Genomic DNA, 14205 nt, shown 5'->3' with positions numbered 1-14205 from the left:
AATAGTAAAACCTAGACATGACATGACATGTTGTAACCCTGGTGTCCTGCTAAATCTATAAATGTGGTCAACCTCCTTATTTCCACCTTCCCTCTTGTCTTCATAATAACTGATATATGTTCAGAGATCTGGCATGGATTGGCGGCTGTTGTATTGTCGAGGAGTAAGTTGAGGGGGCTTCCTAATGTCCCAAAGACAGTAGAGCTCCTTGGGGGTCTAAAAAAACTCTGTGTAAGTTTTAACAATCCTTCATTCTTTCAAAGACGTATATTCAGAGATCTGAATCACATTTGAGACCATCTTCAGCAAGAGGCTGGAAGTATGAATGTTGCTGGGTACTTGTGAGTGTGTGTGTGTGTGTGTGTGTGTGTGTGTGTGTGTGTGTGTGTGTGTGTGTGTGCCTTCTCCCAACTCTCAAACTGTCTGAAGTGTATTGAGCCCTTGCAATCCCCACATAACATAACTGACATATTAATTAACCCTCTGCTAGGCTGTCAGCGGGGTAATAAGACGTCCTGCCGTCCCGGAGAAGGTTTTTATTTACGTGGCTGACAGAGGCGGATAATGGGCATCCCCGCCGTTTCCCGTGTCACCTCACCACAGGTCAACCGCTCTTAGACCGGAGGAGGTAACAAGTCACATCCACAATGTACGAAGGAATCAAAAGAGGCTGCCAAATTAATGAGGGAATCAGCGTCGAGCCACAGGGGGACGGGGCAGCATAAAAGGAGCGGAAATGAGGATAAATAAGCCCTCCACTAATACCTCATCTAAAGCAGATTCGGCCCGAGTGGGAGGTGTCTTTTGTCGAAAGCGCTTCTGGCCCCTCCGGTAATCGCCTTCGACCTTCAGCAGACATCACGGTTCGCGAGGGAAGCTGGTCCCTGAAAGAGTAAATGAGCTGCGGAATGAAAAGCCGTGAAATGAGAGTTTTTCAGGGCTTGTCTGTTTCTGCAAAGGAGCTTCTTTTGGACCAGGCTGAGGAGTGGACTCCTATTCTGCTCGGATGAACCTTTCGACAGATGACGTCTGAGAGTTATTTCCAGCGTGTTCATCTCTGCTTCTCTTTTCGAGCATGTGGCCTTAGCTCTGAGAAGAATATGATGAAATGTGTCATTATTTGGTCTGTCATAACTTATAAGGTCCTCGGTTTTTGTTTATTTACACACTTTGAGCCAAACGTAGGTGGCCTGCTGAGACATTTTTGGTGTCAAAGTTTTCTTCTTTTCTCTGCAGCAGAGATGGAGGATGTGGAAGCTCAGATTATTTTACCAATTATTTTCTTCATTCATTCATTCATCCATTCATTATCTGTAAGTGCTTATCCAGTTCAGGGTCGCGTTGGGTCCAGAGCTTACCTGGAATCATTGGGCGCAAGGTGGGAATACACCCTGGAGGGGACGTCAGTCCTTCACAGGGCAACACAGACACACACACACACATTCACTCACACATTCACACCTACGGACACTTTTGAGTCATCAATCCACCTACCAACTTGTGTTTTTGGACTGTGGGAGGAAACCAGAGCACCCGGAGGAAACCCACGCGGACACGGGGAGAACACACCAACTCCTAACAGACAGTCACCCGGAGCGGGAATCGAACCCACAACCTCCAGGTCCCTGGAGCTGTGTGACTGCGACACTAACCTGCTGCACCACCGTGCCGATTTTTTTATTTTTTTTTTTAATCAAGAGTAATGTCAATTTAACTGAGTATTTTAAAATGTTCTGGGGTCTTAATGCAACATCTGTGACCTGCTTTGCTGAAGAATCAAACCCCTAAAAGGATCAAACAGCCCTGTTCAAATCGGCCAGTTTCAGCCGCTGTTCCTTTAAATGATAATGAGCTACACAATGTTCACCTCGACCACGGGCACACAACTGTGAGGAGCGAGGAGTCGTTTTCACTCTGTTCTCTTTCTTCTCCATTCCCTTATTTCTCAGATTTTACTCAATGTGCTGTACATAAGATTTATTAAGTGTGTTGGGTATATTTACTTGCACATATATCATTTTACAGATTATATATCAATAAGTATTTATTGTGAAGAACATTCTTGTTTACCACATTAAGCATCTTTAAATTTAATAATAATAAATCCACACTGTGTACAAGTAATTCAATAATATTTGCAGAAGTTTTAACTGTGACAAGTGACTCCAAACTTTTGAGTGGTAGCGTATATGCAGAAGTGCTTGTTTTTCTGTGGTAATTGATGGTGCAACACACATACAGCAGAGTCTGGTACCAACACTGATGATTAATGTATATTCTTTCACTCATGCTTAAGTCTATCAGCCTGCAGATATCGTATAGGTGCCTCCTCACATCCGCAGACGTGCCTCTCGTGTTTTGATACCTTAGTTTAATATTTCAGGGGGTAGTAGCAGTGAGATTTTCATATTCCATTTCTTTGTTTTAAAGGGAACACGACAAAGACCCTGAGCTGTTCTTCCAGACCTTGCTGAAGCTGCGGGAACGGGAGCTGAACTTTGAAGTGTCTGTCCTCGGGGAAACCTTCACCGATGTACCAGGTATGCCGGAGCCTGCGGAGATGAGATGCAAAGGCGTGCAGATGTATTTTTAATATTGACTTGAGCTTATTGTATTTAAATGACAAGCTGAAAAGCAGAGGCGAGTCAAGTAGGTCACACCCAGCTGTGATAATGAATGAGAGTGAGTATGAGTCGTAGGTAATTCAAAAAGATGTGTGCTTACAGGAGAAAGACCTACAAAGGTGGTGCAGGTTTTGGCAGTTCCTTTTGACCACTGAGGATGATTTCAGATCCAGTCCTCCTCCTGCCTTCATCGTCGCTGTAACAAAATTCAAGTAGCTCACGTCCTAAACACACAACTTTAGAGTTCAGAGATCATCCATTAGTCCTGTATGACTAACACTCTGGCCGTTTTCATTGGTGAAATACACTTCCATTAGTAGATGATTATGCTTTAATATCTTTTGGACCGACTTGGATATTTATAGTGTTGCTTTAAGTTAATTTATACACAGAGCAACACTGGCACAGAGACTCATACAGGAATCACCATCTCTTATATTGAGATCTGAGCTTTTATAGAGGCATAAACAGCTAGAAGGAAAAAAAAAAGGCCATAAATGTTGGTCATATTTCGAAATGATGTTTACGACTGCTCGGAAAGCAATCACGCTGAAACTCTTTTAATCCATTTTGATTTTGCTAATAGGATCACTATTGATTATTTTTGCCCTTTCTGGTTTTATACGTCCCGAGTTATGGCGGCCTCGTGTTTTTCATTTTCCAAGCAAACTCCAGGCCGAAGTGGAAACTTGCCTCTCTCCCCTAATTGCTTCTCGACTCGGACTCATTCTCTGTCCCTGTCCTTTGTAGACATCTTCGCCCAAGCCAAAGAACAGTTGGTCAGCCACATCCGGCACTGGGGTTTCATGGCCAGCAAGGAAGACTACCTCAGAGTGCTGTGCCAAGCAGATGTCGTCGTTTCTACGGCCAAGCACGAGTTCTTCGGCGTGGCTATGTAAGTCCATGCCGCTCTCTGCCAAAGAAGGACGTTTATTCCACATGGAGTGTTCCTACATTGTGTTTCTGCAAAAACTGAATGTCATTAGATTTTATGGTTTATTAAGCCAGTGATACACATACTTTCAGGTTCTCTAACATCCTCACAACTGAATGAGGATTAAGGGAATATTCTTAAACACACATCTTCTCAAGTAACGTTTTTATTATTATTATTATTATTATTATTATTATTATTATTATTATTATTTTTATGTGTAAATTGGGTAACACTGTACTGTTGGTCACTTATGTTTGCCTTTCATGGATTCATGAAATGGCAGTCCTCCTCCAGACCTGGACCAAGTGACGATTCTGTCTGGATCTGTCACCAGTTTTTAACAAATTAATAATAATACATACTAATTTTTATGAAGCATAATTTTTTAAAGAGAGCTGTTGTGATAAACAACAGGTGCGGCTAATCCATTTAATATAGCAACAGCTTCACTCAGTTTATCCAGTCAAAGAATGTTGTTTGTTTACACAGAGTGGTGAGTTCACTAGAGAGAGTGAGGAGAGAGTGGTCAGTTCACTATAGGGAATGAGGACAGAGTGGTCAGTTCACTAGAAAGAGTGAAAGGGACATGAGAGGGAGGATAGTGTGGTCACTTCACTAGAGAGAGAGTGAGGACAGAGTGGTCAGTTCACTAGAGAGAGTGAGGACAGAGTGGTCAGTTCACTAGAGAGAGTAAGGACAGTGTGGCCAGTTCACTAGAGAGAGTGAGGACAGTGTGGCCAGTTCACTAGAGAGAGTGAGGACAGAGTGGTCAGTTCACTAGAGAGAGTAAGGACAGTGTGGCCAGTTCACTAGAGAGAGTGAGGACAGAGTGGTCAGTTCACTAGAGAGAGTGAGGACAGTGTGGCCAGTTCACTAGAGAGAGTGAGGACAGAGTGGTCAGTTCACTAGAGAGAGTGAGGACAGTGTGGCCAGTTCACTAGAGAGAGTGAGGACAGTGTGGCCAGTTCACTAGAGAGAGTGAGGACAGAGTGGTCAGTTCACTAGAGAGAGTGAGGACAGAGTGGTCAGTTCACTAGAGAGAGTGAGGACAGAGTGGTCAGTTCACTAGAGAGAGTGAGGACAGTGTGGCCAGTTCACTAGAGAGAGTGAGGACAGAGTCAGTTCACTAGAGAGAGTAAGGACAGTGTGGCCAGTTCACTAGAGAGAGTGAGGACAGAGTGGTCAGTTCACTAGAGAGAGTAAGGACAGTGTGGCCAGTTCACTAGAGAGAGTGAGGACAGTGTGGCCAGTTCACTAGAGAGAGTGAGGACAGAGTGGTCAGTTCACTAGAGAGAGTGAGGACAGTGTGGCCAGTTCACTAGAGAGAGTGAGGACAGTGTGGCCAGTTCACTAGAGAGAGTGAGGACAGAGTGGTCAGTTCACTAGAGAGAGTGAGGACAGTGTGGCCAGTTCACAAGAGAGAGTGAGGACAGTGTGGCCAGTTCACGAGAGAGAGTGAGGACAGAGTGGTCAGTTCACTAGAGAGAGTGAGGACAGAGTGGTCAGTTCACTAGAGAGAGTAAGGACAGTGTGGCCAGTTCACTAGAGAGAGTGAGAGGGACATGAGCATGAAGATAGTGTGGTCAGTTCACTAGAGAGAGTGAGGACAGAGTGGTCAGTTCACTAGAGAGAGTGAGGACAGAGTGGTCAGTTCACTAGAGAGAGTGAGGACAGAGTGGTCAATTCACTAGAGAGAGTGAGAACAGAGTGGTCAATTCACTAGAGAGAGTGAGAGGGACGTGATAGTGAGGATAGTGTGGTCAGTTCACTAGAGAGAGTAAGGACAGTGTGGCCAGTTCACTAGAGAGAGTAAGGACAGTGTGGCCAGTTCACTAGAGAGAGTGAGGACAGTGTGGTCAGTTCACGAGAGAGAGTAAGGATAGTGTGGTCAGTTCACTAGAGAGAGTGAAGACAGAGTGGTCAGTTCACTAGAGAGAGTGAGGACAGAGTGGTCAGTTCACTAGAGAGAGTGAGGACAGTGTGGTCAGTTCACTAGAGAGAGTGAGGACAGAGTGGTCAGTTCACTAGAGAGAGTGAGGACAGTGTGGTCAGTTCACTAGAGAGAGTGAAGACAGAGTGGTCAGTTCACTAGAGAGATTGAGGACAGAGTGGTCAGTTCACTAGAGAGAGTGAGGACAGTGTGGTCAGTTCACGAGAGAGAGTAAGGATAGTGTGGTCAGTTCACTAGAGAGAGTGAAGACAGAGTGGTCAGTTCACTAGAGAGAGTGAGGACAGAGTGGTCAGTTCACTAGAGAGAGTAAGGACAGTGTGGCCAGTTCACTAGAGAGAGTGAGGACAGTGTGGCCAGTTCACTAGAGAGAGTGAGGACAGAGTGGTCAGTTCACTAGAGAGAGTGAGGACAGTGTGGCCAGTTCACTAGAGAGAGTGAGGACAGTGTGGCCAGTTCACTAGAGAGAGTGAGGACAGAGTGGTCAGTTCACTAGAGAGAGTAAGGACAGTGTGGCCAGTTCACTAGAGAGAGTGAGGACAGTGTGGCCAGTTCACTAGAGAGAGTGAGGACAGAGTGGTCAGTTCACTAGAGAGAGTAAGGACAGTGTGGCCAGTTCACTAGAGAGAGTGAGGACAGAGTGGTCAGTTCACTAGAGAGAGTGAGGACAGTGTGGCCAGTTCACTAGAGAGAGTGAGGACAGAGTGGTCAGTTCACTAGAGAGAGTGAGGACAGTGTGGCCAGTTCACTAGAGAGAGTGAGGACAGTGTGGCCAGTTCACTAGAGAGAGTGAGGACAGAGTGGTCAGTTCACTAGAGAGAGTGAGGACAGAGTGGTCAGTTCACTAGAGAGAGTGAGGACAGAGTGGTCAGTTCACTAGAGAGAGTGAGGACAGTGTGGCCAGTTCACTAGAGAGAGTGAGGACAGAGTCAGTTCACTAGAGAGAGTAAGGACAGTGTGGCCAGTTCACTAGAGAGAGTGAGGACAGAGTGGTCAGTTCACTAGAGAGAGTAAGGACAGTGTGGCCAGTTCACTAGAGAGAGTGAGGACAGTGTGGCCAGTTCACTAGAGAGAGTGAGGACAGAGTGGTCAGTTCACTAGAGAGAGTGAGGACAGTGTGGCCAGTTCACTAGAGAGAGTGAGGACAGTGTGGCCAGTTCACTAGAGAGAGTGAGGACAGAGTGGTCAGTTCACTAGAGAGAGTGAGGACAGTGTGGCCAGTTCACTAGAGAGAGTGAGGACAGTGTGGCCAGTTCACGAGAGAGAGTGAGGACAGAGTGGTCAGTTCACTAGAGAGAGTGAGGACAGAGTGGTCAGTTCACTAGAGAGAGTAAGGACAGTGTGGCCAGTTCACTAGAGAGAGTGAGAGGGACATGAGCATGAAGATAGTGTGGTCACTTCACTAGAGAGAGTGAGGACAGAGTGGTCAGTTCACTAGAGAGAGTGAGGACAGAGTGGTCAGTTCACTAGAGAGAGTGAGGACAGAGTGGTCAGTTCACTAGAGAGAGTAAGGACAGTGTGGCCAGTTCACTAGAGAGAGTGAGAGGGACATGAGCATGAAGATAGTGTGGTCAGTTCACTAGAGAGAGTGAGGACAGAGTGGTCAGTTCACTAGAGAGAGTGAGGACAGAGTGGTCAGTTCACTAGAGAGAGTGAGGACAGAGTGGTCAATTCACTAGAGAGAGTGAGAACAGAGTGGTCAATTCACTAGAGAGAGTGAGAGGGACGTGATAGTGAGGATAGTGTGGTCAGTTCACTAGAGAGAGTAAGGACAGTGTGGCCAGTTCACTAGAGAGAGTAAGGACAGTGTGGCCAGTTCACTAGAGAGAGTGAGGACAGTGTGGTCAGTTCACGAGAGAGAGTAAGGATAGTGTGGTCAGTTCACTAGAGAGAGTGAAGACAGAGTGGTCAGTTCACTAGAGAGAGTGAGGACAGAGTGGTCAGTTCACTAGAGAGAGTGAGGACAGTGTGGTCAGTTCACTAGAGAGAGTGAGGACAGAGTGGTCAGTTCACTAGAGAGAGTGAGGACAGTGTGGTCAGTTCACTAGAGAGAGTGAAGACAGAGTGGTCAGTTCACTAGAGAGATTGAGGACAGAGTGGTCAGTTCACTAGAGAGAGTGAGGACAGTGTGGTCAGTTCACGAGAGAGAGTAAGGATAGTGTGGTCAGTTCACTAGAGAGAGTGAAGACAGAGTGGCCAGTTCACTAGAGAGAGTGAGGACAGAGTGGTCAGTTTATTAGAGAGAGTGAGAAGGACGTGAGAGTGAGGATATTGTGGTCAGTTCACTAGAGAGAGTGAAAGGGACGTGATAGTGAGGATAGTGTGGTCAGTTCACTAGAGAGAGTGAGGACAGAGTGGTCAGTTCATTAGAGAGAGTGAGTGAGTGGTAAGTTCTAGGGAGGCCACGAACTAAGGAAAGCAGATGCTGAAAAGTGAACAGACGGAGCAGGTTGTGGTCATTTTCCCTGTGTCCGGTTCTAAACCAGTGCTTGTAGTGTCTTGTATGTCCTGAAAGTGAGGTGTTAATCAAGAGCAGCAGTGTGAAGCGCTACTGTGAGACCAAGAAGAAATCTTGAGGATTGGCCCTTCGCTGGAGGACATTTTAACTGAAGCGCATCCTCACCTGCTCGAATCACGTTTATCAATCAGTGTCCATGTCCCTCCCTCCCTCCACTGCTCCACAGAAAGCCGCGAGCCCACGCGGAGGGAGTTTTCTCTGTCCTCGTTATTGTGGAAATTAGCCTAATCTAATTAATTGTCAGCAGACGCCCATCCATGCCCCGAAGACAAACAGTAAGGCAGCCAAGCAGAATGATCGGCTAATTATATTTGAGATGAAAAGCCTGATAAGCATTTGCACGCTCGCACATTAACTGCATTGACATGGAACTGACCTTAATCAGTTTCATAAGACGGCACTGCCCCAGACCAGAGCTGGAGCGCCTCTGAGTTTCCGCATTCACCCTGCGTTAGATCAGAGAGCGCTGCTGATGGAAGGAGGGGGCTCTGGGAGTTTGTGTACAGGGGAACAGCAGCGAGAGATTCAGTGCCTTTACCATCATGGCTGTCGATTCATTGATGTACATTAATTATATGTCATCAATATCTGACAATACTATCAGTCATGCCCTAATCAATGAAGCGACCTGTTTAGACACTGGCCAGAATTAATTAAAAATAATGTGAAATACGAAATGTTTTATTGTCAGTCTACAGCATATTTTAAGCTCTGCACACAACACACAAACAGATTGTGTTTTTATTTATCTATTTATTTATTTTCACGTATTTGTAAAATGGAGGGACATTAGCCTGCCATTAATTTTCTAGGGACTTTCCATTAACCTTTCCTTAGGTAATACTAGTTTAACCTTAAACATAACCTTAACCTAACTTTTAACAATTATCCACCTTAAAATGTAATGATTACATTGTGGGGACCAGCTGGTGGTCTTCACAAAGAACATGTCCCCACAATGTGACACAATGTGTCTATACACACTCCAAAAAAGAAAGCATTGGGTCAACAAAAAAAATCAACACAACGTTTTGTGACAGTCTTTTTGAGTTGTGTCAACTTCTGGTAAAATTACATTGATCCAACAAAGTGTTTTGAGTACGGTGAGTTATTTGACAGACGTAGTAAAAGGCATTTTTATAATATGAACTTAATAAATGTCATCATAGATACATTGTCTTGAAACAACACATATTTTTTATGTTATCAAATCTCAATCAAACACCACATGAAAATAAAAACTCAACTGGGCGCAAGGCACCCTGTACCCAAAATACACCCTGGAGGGGGCACCAGTCCTTCACAGGGCAACACGCACAGTCACACATTCACTCACACCTACGGACACTTTTGAGTCGCCAGTCCACCTACCAGCGTGCATTTTTGGACTGTGGGAGGAAACCGGAGCACCCGGAGGAAACCCACACAGACACAGGGAGAACACACCAACTCCTCACAGACAGTCACCCGGAGCGGGAATCGAACCCACAACCTCCAGGCCCCTGGAGCTTTGTGACTGCGACACTACTATCTATATATATATATATATATATATATATATATGCATATTTCCTGGCATGCACACACACTGGGCAGTTGGGGGTTATTTGCCAAAGCTAACACCTTTGTTATACACATTCGGTCACGTTTGGGTACAAATGAAATGTTTTGGTGATGTTCTAGGTGGAAAAAAGTCCTTATATTTTTGGTTATTGGCTACATATTGGATAAATAAAGATCGTAAATATGGACCCATCTTAAGTTTTCTCCAATATGTAATTTTTATATATATATTTTTCCAGTGTGTATTAGAATCATGCAGTTTACACAATGCCATATTTAAGGTCCCTGTAAAGGACTTGCGAACCTATTTTCATTGGAACATCAAGACAACACGTAAGTTGACGAGGGCAATTCAGATTTCTCCAGGGCCTGGTCAGATGACCATCGCAGCCACGTCCAAAACACACTGTATAATCCCAATCAAATCAGTTACTGCTGATGACTCCTTGACTAATCGTGTCGGATCGGCTGAGGCTCCCTCCCTGAAGGAAGCCAGCAGTGGAGTTGAGCACAGACCGGACAGCTTTAGCGTGTCATTGTGTCAAGTGACCGTAAGAGCAGAGCCTCCACAAACTCAATTGTGATCTCCGTGGAGACTAAAGGCTCTTTGAGAAGACTAGATGCTCAATCAAAAGCAGAAAGATGCAGAGTTGAATGGCAGCGAGCTAATCGTGTATTAAAATATGCATGGCTTTAGCATGGGGAATGAGATGGTGATCTGATGGCGAGGGGAGTGATGGATGGACTCATGAAACTTTAATGCTCATTCTACAAAATATTTAAACAGCCGGTCATTTTCCGCTGGCAGCTTCGCGGGGTTCAGACGAGTTGAATCAGTTGGGAGGGAAGTTTTGCCCCAGATTAAACTGTTCGTGGAGTGTTTTGGAGTTGGACATGTGGAAATGTACATTTCAGCCATGTCTCCTTTGCTTATATCTCGGTGAATAAGTATGCAGAGCTACCCAGAAGATGAGGTTTCCTTTTGAGTATCAATTCCTTTCAGGGTTGTCTTCTGTTAAAGGGAGTTTAACATGATTTTCATGAGAGACTGGAACTTCTATTTTTCTCTCAAGTTGCTTAGTGACTGTTGTAAAATATGATCTAGATAATATGTCTTGACCTGGCTTGATAGAGGGCCTGACTGATATATCGATTTGATAATATTGGCTGATATTGAAGTGCCATGTATTTATTTGTATTGGGAAAATAAATGCAAATAAGTAGTGTGTTGTTTACTATGTAGGGGATTAAAAATAATACGTTTTTAAAAATTAGTCACAGGTAATTTAAATTTTATTAGATATTTGACATTAAGTAAGATTTTCCTGTTTAAAAACATTGAATATAATTATGGACATAAGAGCAGACACAAAGCTTCATCAGAATGGATTTATTACTGTCAGTAATTCAGAAGCAATATATTTAATAGCTCCAAAACAGATTTTTAAAAATTCTGTCTTGAAAAATAAAATAAAAATTTGACCACAGCAGCTGAATTGGATTGTTTATTTCAACAGATGGAAAATACTGACTTCATCTCTCACCAAGAACTCTTAGATATTAAGAGGGATTAAGTCTAAATATTTTTTATTTTTATTTCTTTAATATTCTGACTTTATTCTCAAAACATTCTTATTTTATTTCAATAAATATTCAGACGTTCATTGAACCAACACCCACCCTGTCAGTCTTTTAATGGTAGAACTACACAGTGCTCCTGTATGGTCAATGGACCTGATAAAAAGTGAGTGTAAATACAAGGACGTGGTCATAATGTTATGACTGAACCTATGTTTATAACTAATAATGTTTAAGGTGCCATTATTAGTCATTGTGCAACGTACAATGAAATGTGTCTTCTGCATTTAACCCATCTGTGGCAGTGAACACACACACCAGTGCACTAGGGGCTGTAAACACACACCCAGAGTGGTGGGCAGCCATCCCCCGTGCCCGGGGAGCATTTGGGGGTTCAGTACTTTGCTCAAAAACACTTCAGCCATGGATGTTCCAGTCAGTCCTGGGAACTGGCAACCTTCCGGTACCAAGCCCAGTTCTTTAACCATTAGGCCAAGGCTACCCAGAGATAGCGATATATATTTAGGGGATTTTTGTTTTGATTGAAGTGTGTGTATATGGAAAGGAACTGCAACACTTAAGCCACCTGCTCACCACTCTCAAAGCAATCTAAGTCAAATTAGCAAACAGAAACACTGTTATAAAAACATCTGCAATATTTTGTGATCTAAATATCACAAGCCCCATAGCAGTGTGCTCCCCTTGTCCAAACGTCCTGTTCAGTTCCTTTAAATGATAATGAGCCACTCTCTGTTCACCTCGACCCAAGCGCACAACAGTGAGGAGAGAGGAGCAGAAGCTCTGGTTTTGGCCATTTTTGCTCTGTTCTCTTTCTTTGTTGTTTTTTGATATCTTTTGATATTGGTAATGTGTACCTATGAAATCAGCTGGCTGATTGGTTTTATAGTAAAAGAAAAAGATTGAGTGTCACTGGTCAAAAATAAGGAGGTATTACCTACAGAAATACATAGAAAACATGCACTAAAATCTTTGTTAATTGCCTGTGAAGTGTGTGTATTTTCACATGACATATCATGTCTTGTATTATAGCCAAGACATATGTCTTTCTCCTTACTTTAGCATGCTGACCACAACAGTCCTTGCTGTTGAAGTGTGGTATAGTTTAATCTGAAATATATCTGCTGTTCCAGGTTAGAAGCGGTTCACTGTGGTTGCTACCCTCTGTGCCCCAAGGCTCTCGTCTACCCAGAGATATTCCCTGGTAAGACCTATTCTATTAAAGATGCTGACACTCAGGATGGTTTCTGAAGATCGTGTACTCCACCATCCTGAGCCCAAAGTATTAATTGCAGTAGACAAAGCTTTAAATTATGTCTGAGTAATGAGTAATTCATCTTAAAGCACAACGCCAGTGTCGGACATAAAGCGTCCTGGCAATTTATATAAATAAATAAAGAGCCACCACAGTTCAATAATGTAATACGTAACCCAGCATGGAGTAGAGTGCATTTTTAATGCTGGAAGTGGTTTGTTTCTGCTATGTGTTTGAGGTTTTTCTTTTCTATGTAATGAAATATGTATTGCTTTCTCCTTTTGTGTAGCGTCTTATCTCTACTCCACACCTGAGCAACTTTGTAAGAAGCTTCAAGGATTCTGCAAGCATCCACATCTGGTTCGACAGCACATTATTCAGGTAATAGCTTCCCGTTTGTGTACTACACACTGAAACTGTAAGGTATATAACTGTACCATTGAAGGAGGCTCTGTAGAGATACAGTTGGGCAGATTTGCCCATAGATGATGCAGCTGGGACTGTAGATCCTGCATGCTCTTAGGTTGCTGAAGCTGGCGTCCTAACTGACGATAAATCTGTTGACTGAATCCAAGGAAGTGTTGTAATCTCTCAGAGAGATTCCTGCTGGAAAATGCCAGTTGGACAGTAGGTTGAGTAGCAACAGACCCACTATGTTGTTTTTTTTTTCAAATTTTATCCAGGTAAGAATAACCCCTACCTGTCTACCTGTTTCACATTGCAATGTGGGTTTCCTACCATCTTCCAAACCGTACAGAGTGCACTTTCTGTAGTGAGAGACCAGAGTTACAACAACAAAGGCTCCCTATTATATGTTTGGGAAGCATCACAATGATTTTGAAGCTATAATTTTAAGGTATAAATAAAACCTAGTGTTCCTTTAATTTAACCTGCCGAATTTGCTATGCCAGGTTCCATTTTCTACTACACTTGCCTTTTAGCGTGCCCTATCTGTGTCACAAATCCTACTGAAAATGATCTGTGTGAAAGCAGCTTAAGTATCTATTGTGGAAATTTGAGCGCACTCAACTGTGAGATGTTCTAATCACGGTTTTCTCTGTAGGTTAATACACACATGTTTTCCTGGGACTCACTGGGTGAAGAATACAGATCACTGCTAAAGGCAGGTCCCAGCAACACATCATGACACACAAGCTCAAAATGTGTAAGACAATCACAGTCCTGATGCCGACACAGTTTTCAAAGACATTTCACACAACTTTTTCACAGGAAAGCACTAATCTCTATTTTTCTCTGCCATTATCAGTTCTGATACCTGAATCCTATACATGGATAGTGTGTTATAACATTATCAAGGATACTAACCTTTTTTAATTAATTTTTTATTAAAATTTAAAAAGAAATATTGTCTGCTTAATTGAATTTGGAGAGAATTTTATGTTAAATACAAGTTTTGGTCGCAGTTTTTATTCACTTGCTCACTAACACTCACTCACTTTTAGCAGTCTGCTGTTCTCCACAAGAGGGCGCCATTAGAATCAGCTCACATCACTCAGTACAATACTAAACCACCTGGGTGTCCTCCATGCGTTCTAAGCTCCAAAGACAGCACATTAGCCTCAGTATCAAAATATGTGGTGGTGCTTCATGTGATCGGATGGAACCACTCCCTAGCTTCCACATTCCCAACCTGGAAGCATGAGGTGAAGAGGGGAGATCTTTGGAGGCGGGGGTAGACTGTGGTGAAAAATCCAGAGAGAGGTTATCATGAGAAATTAATCCGTTCAATGGTGCAGAGTGATT

At 43.4% G+C, this 14205-nt stretch overlaps 1 protein-coding gene across 2 annotated transcripts in view; it reads left to right on the top strand.

Annotated features, from left to right (window-relative positions):
• The window catches only part of gtdc1 (glycosyltransferase-like domain containing 1), a 67530-nt gene extending 53802 nt beyond the window's left edge, over positions 1-13728 (top strand). For both annotated transcript variants that reach the window (XM_066641180.1, XM_066641181.1), the window contains exons 7-11: positions 2431-2540; positions 3375-3519; positions 12320-12390; positions 12731-12822; positions 13505-13728. In XM_066641180.1, coding sequence (XP_066497277.1) covers positions 2431-2540; positions 3375-3519; positions 12320-12390; positions 12731-12822; positions 13505-13588 — 502 coding nt within the window. In that variant the 3' untranslated portion in view covers positions 13589-13728. The remainder of the gene's footprint in view (positions 1-2430; positions 2541-3374; positions 3520-12319; positions 12391-12730; positions 12823-13504) is intronic.
• The last annotated feature ends 477 nt before the right edge of the window (positions 13729-14205 follow it).

Source organism: Hoplias malabaricus, chromosome 12, assembly GCF_029633855.1.
Source record: "Hoplias malabaricus isolate fHopMal1 chromosome 12, fHopMal1.hap1, whole genome shotgun sequence".
Taxonomy (NCBI): domain Eukaryota; kingdom Metazoa; phylum Chordata; class Actinopteri; order Characiformes; family Erythrinidae; genus Hoplias; species Hoplias malabaricus.
The sequence above is the reverse complement of the archived record's forward strand: the minus strand, read 5'-3'. Positions and strand labels throughout refer to the sequence as shown.